Source organism: Vespa crabro, chromosome 2 (genome assembly GCF_910589235.1).
Source record: "Vespa crabro chromosome 2, iyVesCrab1.2, whole genome shotgun sequence".
NCBI classification, from domain to species: domain Eukaryota; kingdom Metazoa; phylum Arthropoda; class Insecta; order Hymenoptera; family Vespidae; genus Vespa; species Vespa crabro.
In genome coordinates this window covers 10195499-10210498 of record NC_060956.1, presented here as the reverse complement: position 1 = coordinate 10210498, position 15000 = coordinate 10195499, and the positions used below count along the sequence as shown (strand labels likewise).

Genomic DNA, 15000 nt, shown 5'->3' with positions numbered 1-15000 from the left:
TACGAATTGAGGTCTAATGAAATAAACTTACACGCCTGGCCTGGCCTTTGCTCGCAATGCCTCTTTATTCCGCTCACGTTTTCCTTCCTTTAGACGACGACAAAGATGAAGACGAGAATGACGACAACGATGAAGAAGAAGGGATATAAAATCAATTAAAAAAAATGTATACACCTATACAATCACAATTTTTGTGACCATGACATTTTGAATAGACCGATCGATTGATATCGTCGTCGAAAAAAAAACTGTTTAGGCGCGCGATCGACATTTAGAAGAATAATAAAAATTCATAGAGGAATCGTACTATTAACGCGATGGGAAAGTTCTCAAGGTCATACGCAGAACTGTGGCTAGATACGTCACACGGTATATTTAATGGCTCGGCATAACTCGCGCTAGCAAGTACGTGAGCAAGAAGAAAAACGATGTAATTCGAGTTACTCCACGGTGTGGTGGTAAACGCATCGACGAGAACTACCAAGGAATATGACGATCATCGTTGAGAATATCTTTTTTACGATGTTACACATGCATTTAAATAATAATGAATAATTTCGTACTTTAACAATACTAAATTTCTTAAATATGTATGATGATCTTTACTTTGTTCAAGGGCAATCTAACGAATTTAGGTCGATTAAACATATGGGAGTTATAAAAATGGTACACCCAAAGCCGAACAGGTTTCCTAAATAACATAAATTATGTTATTGACGTGACGAAAATAAAAATTACGTAACACATTGTATGGTTACAGCGAACGACCTCAAATTGTTGGAAGCATTTACAAGAAAAGATTTAATAGACCTGTCATTATTGAGTTCGACTCTGTTATGAATATTCACAATGAGTACATTCTATATTTATGAGAAGTTTACAAGTTCTTTTCACATCGTCGTTTTTGTTCGTATTGTATAAAATGAGGAAAAGATGGTACCAAAATGGCGGATGTGTTAGAAAAGAGTAGATACCGTTATTGAAAAAACGTTGGCATCGCAAATACATGTTTAGGCAAAGAGAAACATGTAGATATAATATTACAAGAGTGGGTGAGATTCGCGTGCTAAGGGGGTTTCGAACCGAGGCATAGCTGTGTTAGCTAACCCAGTTCTCAGCTCTAGCGCCGTCCAACAGGGTCGTCGTCGGTGAACGCACTCTCCTCCAACTCTTCGTATCTACCCGGTTCTCTTCGCTTCAGGCAGAGCATCGGTAACACTATTATTAGTACTGCTCTAACATATCTTCTCTTTCTATCTTCCTATTCTAATCCTATATCTCTCTTTATCTTTTTCTCTCTCTCTCTCTCTTTCTCTCTTTCTTTCTCTTTCTCTCTATTTATCTATGTTCTTCTTCTTGTGTATCCGGTTGCATTACGAAGATGCTACGCTACGATCGAATAAGTCGCGATGCGAACGATTTATCCTCGGGTACTATCTCGATTAATCACGTTATCTATTTAAGTCGATCGTAAACGACTGGATCATAAGTCTCTTTCTCTCTCTCTCTCTCTCTCTCTCTCTCTCTCTCTCTCTCTCTCTCTCTCTCTCTCTCTCTCTCTCTCTCTCTCTCTCTCTCTCTCTCTAGATGATAATTACAACAAGTTGAATTAAATAGCCAACATCAGTTTGATCCAAGCAAATTTCTTGATTCATGCTGGCAATTAAGTTGATCATAAATGTTGGAACTGTTTGGAATATTTCGTTCTTAGTTCGAGGAAATTGTGAAATTTATAGATTATGATACGTACTTAGTACCTGATAAATTGTTTGGAATATCTTTGGAATATCTCTTCGTTTCGACAACATCAATTATGCATGTTTTATATGTGAACGTGGAGCTAGAGGATGAGGAAGAAACAAGTTACGCTTGTTCTTACGCAGGAAAGAAAGAAAGAAGGAAAGAAAGAAAGAAAGAAAGAAAGAAAGAGAGCAAGTTGGGGTAGAGGGAACGAAATAGTACAGAGACAAAAGTAATGCTTCGAGAAGGTGGAGTGGGAAACATCTTTGACGAGAACTAAAATTAAATTAACCAAGTGTTGGAGACACTTCTGATTCACCTCAGCACCGAGGGTTTTATTTGGAGATGGGCCAAGGGCAACGGACTCGGCATGCTGATGATCTTCGGGTCAAACTGTTACAATTGCCCTTGAAAAACTCGACAAAATTTTAGAATTTTTTAGGGTTTTGAAGGTTATTTACCTGTTTCAATAACGCTATTTGTTTTATATCATTTTGAAAATAGGTTTGCTCTGTTATTTCACTTAACTAATAATGTTATTATTTTCAGATAACTTACACACACATAATACACATATTCTCATGAAAAAGTTCTAATTCATTCATTCCAGTAAATAAATCAAATATCCAAATAAAAGTCTGACGTATTAACAACCACGGCAATTAAAACTGCTATATATTTAAGAGAAATAAAGTACATAAATTTGATAATAAATTTTCTATTATAATATCATATTGATAAAAGATAGCTGTTACTTAATTGTAGGTTACAAAAGAAGAACGATACGATCATTAATCCATGACAAATGTTGTTTATCTGCAGAAGGTCAGTTTTATAAATGACTGGCTCTTTTCGATAAAGAATATCGACGAAGTAATTATGCGTGATAAGGTTATGGTTAGCAAAAACTCGTTAAATTGCATATCTATTACTAACATAAATCTTTATCTGGTTACAGAACGTAGGAGAAAGCCGCATACCGTTGCCACGAGCGGCTCGACCATCGTTTTTTCCCAAAGGAAGAGTTTTAGGAGGAACAAAAATCGGTACTGGTCGTCGTCGATCGCTTGTCCTTAGTTGTTTGCAATCGGTGAATGCGGAAGACGATATTTCGACACCTATCCCAAAGTGTTCTACACGGGCTACTTCGACTCCTTTGTCTACAGGTAATCGCTTGAAGTTATGTAACTTTTTTACCGATAAGACGAATACGTGTTCTATTTCTTTTTTTCCAAGCCGAAACGAATCGTTTTGTAAATTTCTTTTTTTCTTCGTTTTAGGGAATACAGGGAACACAATTTTCGCGATATCTCCTGTGTGGGACATCGAAGAAAATGATGTGCAACAGTTGGTCTATTTGAGCGAAGAAAAGAGCAACTTCTTTAGGTACGAAGCAAGGTCATCAGTTGGTTTCCTCGATAGACTTATCGTGTTCATTGACGTAGAAGAAAAGCTAGGTTCTCTTAAAATTGTTTCAAGGATATAATTTATATCAGGATTGTGTGTGTGTAATCTCTTTCTAAGAAGGATTTTTAAAGTGATGACGTATGGAAATTATCTTATTGTAGTTTTCTTTTTTTTAAACTCGAAGACAATTTCATAAACACCGCTTCTTAAATAATCCACGTTGAATTAACATGTTTTATGAGAGTTGTCTCTCTTAAATTACTATGTAGCTACTTTAAATACCTACGATAAATGTGCATTTTCATTTCTAAAATTAGACTTTGAATACTTTTCTTGTTCGTTTATCATTCGTCTCGCTCCTTGATTAACGCCTGTTATTACCGTTGAACGAACGGGAACACGAAAAATGAACGAAAACGAAGCAAATCATTTCACAAATGAACAAAATCGTAGGCTCTTACTAGTTTCATAATCACCTTTCAAATACATCATGTTTTTACTCTGATTCAGCTTGCTCGAAACCACTGGCACGTTGAACAGGATCGAGGACGTCGGCGACAGCTGTCTCAGAGATGTCAACTTGAGTTCCTATAATGACAACACATCCGGTACACCATCGCACTATTTGATGCTAAACAAGCAAAACTCTTTTGAACACGACGAGAGTCTTGGTATATTGACGCCTGACCAGATGACCGACTTTACGGTCGCGCTAGAATGCTCCAGGACACCATCCTGCGAGAATCTTACTGGTTCCGGAGGTTCAAGAGTAGCTTTGACTCGAGCTTCAGCCTCAAGACCATCGGTTGATGCTGAACCGACAGAAGAAGGTTCGAGCGAGCGTACACCTTCACCAGAAGAACTTCCACTGGATCCAAAACCTGCTGAACCTGCGAGAGGATCCGTAGTCCCGGTAAGCTTTGTTACGTCGGTGACTAGCATCACCAGTTTAGAAGCTGGCTACCAGGGCGACGGTGAAAATTCAAGGCCAGCTAGTCGTGGGGCCGATCCACCTTCCGTTGCTCCACCACCAAATTTACCAGCTCCTTGTAGACAAGATCCTATGACTGATTCGGATTTCTTTACCGAAAGTGATGCCGATGCTCATGAGGAAATTGTACGTGGTGATAGAAAAGCACAAGTGATTGATGGGACTCTGTTTTGTGCTCCTGGAGGACGACGATGTCCCAGTTTCACTGGCGAAGAAATGGACTCCAGTGGTATTTATTCGGATCTTGATAAAAAACAGGACGAACGTCACGTTCCTGGAGAGGCGTTAGATGAAAACGAGGATCATACACCGGATACTGTTGATACCGAAGTTTCACAGAGAAGTCAACCGTCTCCTGTTAAACCAGAGGCTACTCATGTGTTTTTAGATTTCGTACAAATGAGTCCACGGGTAAGTCTTTTTCCGTCTAAGTCATTAAGTTCAATATAACACATAGATACGTATTTGCAAAGTTAATGACTTTCAAAATCTATTTCTTTTAGGTTTTGACCACTTTAGATGTATCAAACGAAGCGGAAACGGTATTACAAACTGCTGAAATTACGGTGATCGAAGTTAATAGAGCAAATGATATACCTAGAATAAAATCTTCGAATAAAACAGAATCGAATTCTTTGAAGAAATACAAGATGCCCAAGAGAAACGTCGTTTCGAAAATTAAAGCGATGATCGAGTCCGGTCCAAAAGATGAGGCGGAGAAAGAAGCTAGACGGTCTCAGCGATCTCAAAGGAAAGGAAGTCGATGGGATGCGGTGATGAGTAAGATCGAGGCTGGTAAAAATGAACAAAGAACGAGATCCTTAAGAAAGGAAGTTAAATCCAGGGTGTTACAAGGTTTAACACAATCAACGTCTCCTGAAACAGCGTTACAAAAAGTTGCTGATGTGGATAATAACAATAGCAAAGATAATAAAAGGTACAAAAGGATATTTATTAATATATTTAATATAACACCTAATTGATATTTTACTTCAACTCAATTTATATTTCGATGTTATTGTACCTTTATACACTCACCGTCTTGTTGATTACTGATGATCGTCATTTAGCTTTTCTTTATACGATTTTTTTTTCGTTTACGCCGATACAGTTAGGTGGAGGGACAAGCAAATAAATATGTTACGTATCATATTTTTGTGGAATTTGATACTATAATTTAATTCAGTGTTCTATTATTCTTTTTAATATAATATAATCTAAATGACGTTGGTAAAACATTTATCAAAATACGCTTGGCGGTAAATATATTAATAAAAACGTTTTTATATAAAAGTGAATGTGAAAATGATTTTGATACTGAGTAATTCTAATCTAATTTATAGAAGAACGCGTGGAAGACAAACAGTAAAGTCACCTATACAAGAGACAGCTAGAAGCTCGGTTCGTAGTTCCATGAGTGATCTCAGCAGTGCTCCCAGTAAAGAAGCTCGTAGTAAGTAAATTAACTTTCATTTGCTTTACTCTCAAATTGAATTCATCGGTCTTTTTCCTTCCCTCGCTTTTTCTCGTCACCGGCAATGCTGGTTTTCCTACTACAACGACTCGTTCATACCTAGCAAATCCTATTTACGGGAATAAACTTATGGCGCGGCGCCGTTTCGCTCATAATGGAAAACTTAGACGTGCAGAGGAAAATCTCTCTGATGAGTTCCTGGAATTCGTGCTAAGAGGATATTTCAGTTGCGATATTTAAATCGCGTTAGACATATATGAGCGATACTATGATGATGATAATCGTAATGCAACATTTCGAAAAGATTTAATGTGTTGTTGATATGATGAGTGGAAGTCGTTTTAAATCAAAACAACGTTTCTTCTTACTTCCATGTAGCATTGCAAAAGACAGTAAAATTACAATTCGGATTCATCGAAAGTGATCCAACAAATTAAAAGATTTTTATAGCATTATAATTACTGTTTATCATTACCGTCCATTATTATGAACTAATAATTCCATCGCAACATATTAATGATCGAAGATACTGTGTAAAGACGCGAGAGGCTATTTCGTGCCGCTCGTAAAACGTGCTACATCCGTGACGTACGTTTACGCGTTCTTGGAAGGATCGAAGAGAAGCGACGAGAGTTATGTCGGCCGGTTGTTAGCTTATGTGTTCCTATCGCAGGCATCCACATAGTGGAGAATGAAAACCGGGCTATGAAATACGGGATAGAAAGGCTTGAAGAACGAACGTCTGCTGGTTGAATAAAATACAATGAAAAGTAACCTTACAATCATCTACTGTTTCTAATATCGAGATCTAAGTGATCGAAATTGTATTTTATTTATTCTTATGTCATTTTTCGAAATGAATAAACGTAATATCGCGTTTTGATATACACAATTATATAATCTAACGTCATAAATTTTTATTATCTGTACCGACTGTAATAACATTGTACTATTTATATATACGCTCTAAACAGCATAGAACTAATATCGTTAATATGTTTACCGTTTCCGTTGTTATCCGTGACTGTCTTTTATTACCGTCTCTAATGTCAGTTATTAACTTATTAATAGAAATTTATTTTCTTAAAAGTATTCATGTGTGTTGCTAGTTTCACGGTTTTAAAATTCATTTGAAATTAACATACTGAGAAATATATTATAGATATATTTGGAAGATCATTTAAAAATTATTGAATATAAAGATTAACATTTTTGGACACTTAGAGAGAGCAAGTTAGTAACAAAGGCTCGATTATGTCGTCGATACGAAAGAGTCATAATTCGAGGGAGCCTTTTGCGCATGTCACATATTGTTCCCTCATCGCGTACGTTTTCGCGACAAAGAACGATAAAGGCATCGATACGCGTACTCATCGTTGTCGACGGCCATGTCTGTTTATGACGATAATTTCGGCGTATGGTTCATCGATGCCGCATTGCGGTTGAAACCGTGAAAGAAAAAGGGCGTGGAATGACGTAGGTAAAACGAGGGAATAAAAGAGGAGATTAAACCTTACCCTTTTCAGTTTGTTCGATGCCAACAATACTAATTCTTGCTATTTTATTCCTTAAACACTGTTCTCCATTAAGAGCAATTGTTCTTTAGGAACGACTAAAAAATTTCATAATATTAACTAATTATTTCTATTATCTTAACTTTTTATCCAGACGTCGTGTCCTTGAACTTCGTCCTCCTCCGATCTAAGAATTTCATTCATTTTTATTACTTGCCGTTAATCTAACTAAATTTTCTCACATATATAACTTTAACAAGTTTTATTCTTATATACAAAAAGATTATTATTTATAATGTGTTACTTTTAATAATGTTAGAATTTAGTAATAAAATAGACATTTAGATTCTATTCTTTTATGAAAGAAATATATGAAGGAGTATTGAAAGTACAAAAAAAAAATTAACGTCTGAGTTCTCAGACGCTAGTTTATATATGTACATGTATATGTACGTGAAAAGGTTAATCGGAGAAAAAAAAAATTTCCATCGTCTACCAGACGATCCCTTTCCAAGATAAATTTCTCCCCCGACATCGATACGAAATCAACGTAGATACGTACGTTCGAAACGGTTAGACCCTTGACCTCTGATTTCTTTAGGGCGGCGGCCAGTATAAGGAACGTACGTACTTACGTCAGAAGAGAGGGCGAATCTGTATTTTTGCTCGTCGAGCATGTGCGTCGTTTGCACTAGAGGGTGGTTTCTATCGACCCGATGACTGGTGGCGCGTCTCTCGCGAAACTCGGCCACGAAGGTTGGTGCTGAGGGTGTTGAAGGAGGAAAGGTAAAGACGGGCGCCCCTCTTCCGGCGCCATTGGATAGTTTGCTTTCCATCGAAGCCGTTCCACCGTATGGAGGAGGCTGAGACAGCATCCAGTCGGCAGTACTCGGCGAGCATCGTGCACGCTCGGACGTTGCATATATGTGCTTCTACTGTCTCTTTTTCTCCCACCCCTCTCTCCTCTCTCTCTCTTTTACACTTCCGGAGCTCCTATCCTCTTTTTTCGTTCACCTTCCATCTCCCCTTTCCTCCTGATTCTTTCTCTCTAATTTTTCTCATTCGGGTATATCGAAGATGCTCGAAGTTTGATTAAAACGTTTGAGACAAGAAAAGAGATATCAACCGGCAAGGAGAAGAACGTGTTGTTTAACCGTGTTTTTTTGTGTTTGTCATATCATGTCGTTGTGTAGTTAAAATCGAGATTAGAAGGTTCTCTCTCTTTCTCTCTCTCTCTCTCTCTCTCTCTCTCTCTCTATCTCTCTCTCGTCTTTCTTAAGGTGGTAATTGAGAGGGTTCAGATCAAGTCGCGGCTGCGTTCGAAAGAGACTGTTCGTTAGCACGTCGTCGTGACCTCGTTCCTATTCTTCTTCGTCATCTTTTTTCTCGTTTTATTTCGATTGAAGTATATCATCGACATTCGTTTACTACACGTTCGAATATAATAAATTCTGATTCGCTTTGATTTGGACTTTCAACGACTACGTGATCGTCGGCGCTGTTCTCAAGAAATTCGCTGAAATCGATTTGGAGGCTGCGCTCTTCGTTGCCAGAAAGGAAAGAAGAGAAGTCGTGGCACGCTCGAGGGACTTTCGGTGTTAATAGAAGAGTTTTCTTTGGCAAACAGTTCTCCTTTACGTTTTTACAATGCCATCGAAAACGTCACGGTGTTGGAAAGAAAACGTGGTTCAGAATTCGAGCTTGATGTTGCTCGAATCATTTAAATTACGAAATCATCTAAACATTCTTAAAGTTTTTTCCAAATTTGATGAAATGAAGCGATGATAAGGAATAACTACGATCGACTCTACGTATGGAAAGTTTGAATGATCTTCGTAATTCCTTTCCTTAAATGAAGAAATGTATTTATTACGTTAGAAATTTCTTTCATCGTAGAAGTGAGATCAAATTGGTCAAAGAAGATGAACAAGTATATTAGTTGACTATCATCATCAAGAAGCAACCAACGGAACCTTCGACGAGCCGAACGTGAAATGCATACTATAGAGAGTTCCTTTCCTGTAATAGCGCACGAAGAAAAGTCTTCAGGAGGAATGCTTGTTCTAAAGTTCAAGGTTCAACGACGACGATAACAAGAGTGACGATGAATGGAAAAGAAAAGGAAGAATTATCGTTGATTTCAATAAAAGAGACAGAGAAACGGAAAAAGATATGAGCTAGCAGAGATAGAAGAGATCAAATCTTCATCATGCTCTTTGAGATTGATTCGTTTAAAATCTAAAGAATAGATTTCCTTAGAAACTTTGTCTTGGGGGCAAAATTTCATCCCGTAAAGATTATTGTCGAGTTAGAGACAAGTACAAAAGAAAAGAAAGGTATATCGAACGATCGAAGAAGAAACTTTGAAATCGTAGGACTTTTCGTACGTTTCAAATAGTCGTACTCAAAGAGGAGCACTCGCGGGTCAACGGCACTCTTGGTTTATTTCCGGCATTGCCTTTCCTTGTCTTCTACCTTCTTACTTACTCTACGTACGTGCGGCACGTTCCTTCAACGGAGCACGTTTGTTCTCATCTCACTTGTCTCACTCCACTCTCTTTCTCTCTCTCTCTCTCTCTCTCTCTCTCTCTCTCTCTCTCTCTTTTTCCTTTTCTCATTCTATCAACCGGCAGAACGGGCAAGTGCACTGAGTAGCAAAGAACCGACGACCACGTGCGTTTCCAAGGCCGACGAGCAGCGGTCCTGTGCCACCACCGCTGACACCACCACTACCAATCATCGTTGGAACACTCCGATCTTACCTACTTACGCAACAGAATCAGATGTTAAACCTACGACGACGGGTGGACGCGCGACGAATCCGTTCAGTGAAAGAACGAACGCTTTGGAGTTATTTATCTTGAGAAATCTGGCAAAACAGAATGTGTTTACTCTAATCATTGCTGTGCGTGTGTGCTTGTGTACTTGTTTATATGTGATATCGATCCGTGTTAATAACTTTGCGTTTTTTTTCTTTATTTAATGTTGAAAAAAAACTTTAAGTCTGAAACATCAAAAGAGATGGAATAAATTCGTTTTCTTCGATAATATGGATAGAAATCGATTTACAAATTGGAAAACTATTTTTTTCGTAAAGAAAAAAAGTATTGAAGAATAAAATTATTTATTATTTCATTTAAAGTTATAAATCGAATAAAATGGATTAAAATCGACTTATATATTGGATACTATTCGGATAAAACAGAAATATTAAATAAAAAGAAAAGGATTGTTTGTTGTTTCGTTTAAAGCTACAAATAAAAAAAAAATGCTGGCAAGATCGTGTATTCGATCGGAAATATTCGCGATCCCAAGTTCGATCGATACCCAAGCGATCCTTGAATTCAACCTTCGAGAGAGGATCAGGTGAAAGTTTCTATCGCAGATCGCTTTCCTTGCGATGGAGTATCAGTGAAGGGAAAAAGCGTGCCTTCAAAATGGGACAACAAGGATCGAAGGGCAGGCCATCACTTCGGACGGATTTCGTGAGGGATTCGACGAAGATGAGATTAGGCAGCTTTAAGCGAGGTAGAAAAGCTTACCGTCTTCACCTTTCTCTAATTTTCATCTTTTAATTAAATTTCTACTTCTCCGATTAAAAGAATTCGCAAGTAGGTTAAATTGGTAGTTCATATAATCTCTTAATTAAATATCACGTGAATTACCTTTTGTATACTTTTCTTAATGTTAACGAAATAACGATGTTATTTTAGTTAAACGATTGTAAAATCGTTGTATGTGCAATTTGCAAAATATTTACTTTTCCTTTTTTTCTGTTGCTTAATTTTATTAGAGTTGAAAGATTTCACGTGGCTAAAATAATCTACGAACTTGCAAATAAAGAACTACTAGTTATTAGAGATTCAAAGGGCAGGAAGATATAGATAGAAACTTGTTTATTGTTTTCAACAAAAATTTGAGATCTTTTTACATCCTCACACGTGATCTTTCGTGCTCCGTTTAACATAGAAAGTTTCGATATCCATAACGATTTAACTACATTGCACGAATATTCATAGAATTGGATGATAGGTCGAGTGATTTCTCCAGAGATCAAAGTATTTTAGGGAGAATCAAAGTTATCCCACTTCTACTGAATGACCGAGTTTCTCTTCCATTCTCTTCCCTCTTGATTCAGTTAAATCAGGATGATTGGAAAATAGATGGCGCAAGGAGCATAGAGAGAGCATAAATTAACATATGCTCGATTTCGTTCAAAAATAATAAAATATATTTCTAATAGAGATTTATTAGAAAAAAATCGTTTGAATGATGCAGCAAATTACTTTTATTACAACACAATAAAATTTAATTAGGTGTTATGTTTTTTCTTCGTTCTATCGATTCATCTTTATTGATGATAGACAAGAAATCAAATAAGTCGTTATACAATATGATAATATCGAGATATAATATAATAATAATATATTTCTAATAGAGATTTTTCTTAGAAAAAAAAAAATCGTTTAAATAATACAACGAATTACTTTGCTTATAAAACGACGAAAGTGAATTAGGCGTCACGCTTTTTATCTTCGTTCGATTGATTCATTGATGTCGATGGCAGGCAAAAAGTAGAATAAGTCGAAATGAAAAAAAAAGTATAGAGAAAACAAGCAAGAGTACTTGAAATATGCGTTATTGTCTTCAAGGATCAATTGTTATCCCACGAGATCAAGTCATAAAATGGTGAAAGATCATGATGTACGATATATAAGACCAGTAGCAAAATAATGTCGTGAGAACGTCGCTCAAGTGTGTCCCGTTCATTCGTTCATTCGTTCCCCAACAGCAGCCTTCCTGCCATAGTCGTCTCCTCCTAAAGAATTTTATTAGCCTGACATAATGGAACTACGCTCGCATGACTTTTTCTTTCTTTTTCCGTCAAGTGTGAATCTGGTCGCGCATCGTCTGTATTATTCTTTTCTTTTCTTTTTTTTTCCTTTTTTTTTTATTGTGATTGTATGCTTTTTAATCGACTTTCTAGTGACTTTAAAGAAATAAAAAAGCAATGAACTACTTCTAAAACACTAGACTTCTAATACGTCCTTAATATATCTATACATATATGTAACTATGTATGTACATACATTATCATAGCTCTTTTTCTATCGTCATAGTTCGTTCTTAAATCAACTTTCTAGTGACTTTGAACAAACGAGAGGAGAATTTTTAGAAAACCCTAGCCTCTTACTTTTTTCACATGTCATATAACATATCTATTTATGTATTTACATACATACGTTATTTCTCTGACATAGCTCTTTCATTTTTTTATCGCAGTGATTCGCCTTTATATCAAGTTTCTAATAACTTCGGACAAACGAGAGAAGAATCAATTTTTTTTAAATACTTATCTTCTTTCACACGTCATATAATATATTTATATTTTATATATATATATATATATATTATACATACACACACTCACACATATACATATATATATCATCGTGATGTAATTTAGTTGAATTGTTTATTATATTTCGATATATTTCGATTACGTTATCTTTGCTCGTGATATATTAGAGAAGCAAACGAAATGTAAGTTGCTATAAGAAGTTTTGTGTCGCGAAAATATGTGAACCTCTAACGACGACCCGTTATATGTACTCGTTTAGAAGGTACGCCGACCACTGGTTGCTGGTATACATACATATATTATAAACCTTTTCCTTTTCTCGTTAGCAACGTAATCGACATACGGATCGATGTAAACTTCGCTCTGCTTGTCGTATCGGCTCGTCGAGGACAAGATCCGATGATGCGCGAAAAAGTGTTAATCATCGGAGACCGATAGGATGTTCCAGGTCGATAAGTTTCACGATCGTTCAATCATTAGATATCGGATTTCGAGTTTCCTCCTTTTTTTGAGAAATATTAAGGAAATTATGATATGATCCTTGATGATCGCATCAATTTCATTTTTTCTCTTTTTCTTGTTTTTCTTGTTTATTTTTTTATTTTTTCTCAATTCTCAATATTGTTACATTTACACATATGTTTATTTAGTAAGTCTTATTTCATTTTTCTTTCGCCACAAAATTGTTAATATTCGAATTATAGTTATTTAATATTTGTTAAATGTTTAATATAATTTAACTATATTAAAAATGTTAAGTTATTTAACTTTTTTAAACCTAACGAAACTTAAGTTATAAAGGATTAACCTTTTTCAGTTTAATGCGTTTCTCGTCGCTAACAATTTACAAAGTTGAGCGATCGAAGCGAGATATCTTATTTCACGTTTGCCTTTACAGAGAGATCACCGACGTCGGGAAGTTCACCAAGGAGAATTGTGGCAAACGGTCGTGGTGGCCAACAGGGCCGCGTCAATAGTTTTCAAGAAAAGAAAAATTGTTCTTCCGTGGCGACAATCAATCTTGGTAAGTGTGAGGCAGAGGAGAACAAAAGGGATGTGTGCATATGAGAAAAAGGGAATGAAAGAGAGAAAGTGAGAGAGAGAGAGAGAGAGAGAGAGAGAGAGAGAGAGAGAGAGAGAGAGAGAGATGGTTGATAAATCAAGCAGATAAATTTACGACGAGTTTATATACGTCGTGTTCGTCGATGAAGCGCAGAGACACAAGGCTGAGGGCAACTCTGCGTACTTCCGGTTGGAGACCCAACACGATCAAAGCGGCTTCCCTTTACTTAGCTCACGCCTGAGTTTATGCAACCATTTGTACGTGTTCGTTTGTAAGACAAATGGTAGACATCATTAACGGTGTTCTTTCGATTGCATGTTAATGACAGTTCTCATAATTGGACTTTCATATGAAATTTGGAAAGTATTCTGTTATGGCCTGAAGATATTTAAAGGAAGCTTGTAAGATTATATCGAGGAACATTTCGGGTGAAGATGTAATCGCGATAAACGTTGAATTTAGAATTAAATTCATGTTAGTATTCGTTTGTAACAGTCCGTAACACGAATATTTAAATGGGACATTTTAAACGTATTATTTAACGAGGATTTTAAACATATTATTTAACGAGGATGAAAACTATTTCGAACCATACGTTGTCAATATTTTATCGTTGCCAATATTAACATAACAAAAGAATTTTAAAAATCATTTAGGAATATTTTAGATATTTCAAAAAATTTGAAATATTTTGTAAAATTTAAGACGTTTAGGAAAATTAGGCGACCCAAGTACATTAAGGGTAAGGATAGCGGCAATAAATTTTTCTAAAAAATATTATATTTATATTTTTAATCTCTCGGTATCTATCTCTTTGAATTTTATTCTAAAATTTGGGTAATATTCATGCATTATATTACTAATCTTTATCTTCCATTTTTGAATAGAATCTACAGTCTATATGTCGTCCTATAAATTTTCCCGTCATTTTCACGAGAAAAGGAAAAGTCTTCTTAAGTATAAGACAGATATATCTTCTTTCTTAACTATCCAACAATAGTACAAGAACTATAGATTCTTTTGTAACAAGAGACAGGTCAAAATTTTAACGGTACGAGCCCTCACCAACGTTTCGACGAGGCCAAACCGTCTCTCCTTACCTCCATTTGTAAACCCAATGTTGCTCGCTCGCGAACTACCAGCAAACAGTTCTTCGAGAGCCGCGAACGAGCGAACACATGTAATGTGTGCGTCTCTGCGATTGAAGAATTTTCTGTACTTTATGAGATAGAGAGATAGAGAGAAGGAAAGAGAAAGACAGAGAGAGAAAGCTTCTTTGGGAACGAGTAACAGTCAACCAAAATATTCCACAGCAGTGAGAACGTGATTTGTGAGCTGACTTGTGTGACAGGGATACGTGATCAGCATTAGTGATGATTAAAGTCCGTCCGAATGTGGGCAACGTTCGCGCGGGGCGATCGAGATTGTCGAGCTCGATGCACGAACTGC

The 15000-nt window shown here is 36.5% G+C and overlaps 1 protein-coding gene and 1 long non-coding RNA gene across 9 annotated transcripts in view; both read left to right on the top strand.

The window, feature by feature from the left end:
- LOC124421563 overlaps nt 1-2496 on the top strand; it is a 7449-nt gene extending 4953 nt beyond the window's left edge. The window contains exons 1-4 of the long non-coding RNA XR_006941693.1: nt 1-666; nt 761-1212; nt 1382-2192; nt 2290-2496. The exon at nt 1-666 is cut by the window's left edge and continues 4953 nt beyond it. This is a non-coding gene — a long non-coding RNA (uncharacterized LOC124421563). The remainder of the gene's footprint in view (nt 667-760; nt 1213-1381; nt 2193-2289) is intronic.
- LOC124421559 (serine-rich adhesin for platelets-like) overlaps nt 1-15000 on the top strand; it is a 41306-nt gene that overhangs the window by 15756 nt on the left and 10550 nt on the right. For 5 of the 8 annotated variants that reach the window (XM_046956866.1, XM_046956870.1, XM_046956872.1 and 2 more), the window contains 6 exons: nt 2699-2906; nt 3021-3126; nt 3658-4549; nt 4642-5075; nt 5482-5591; nt 13387-13512. In XM_046956866.1, the coding sequence (XP_046812822.1) occupies nt 2699-2906; nt 3021-3126; nt 3658-4549; nt 4642-5075; nt 5482-5591; nt 13387-13512 (1876 nt within the window). Of the gene's footprint in view, nt 1-2523; nt 2614-2698; nt 2907-3020; nt 3127-3657; nt 4550-4641; nt 5076-5481; nt 5592-13386; nt 13513-15000 lie in introns of those variants that run through there. The other 3 variants (XM_046956868.1, XM_046956867.1, XM_046956871.1) reach the window with 3 other exon arrangements.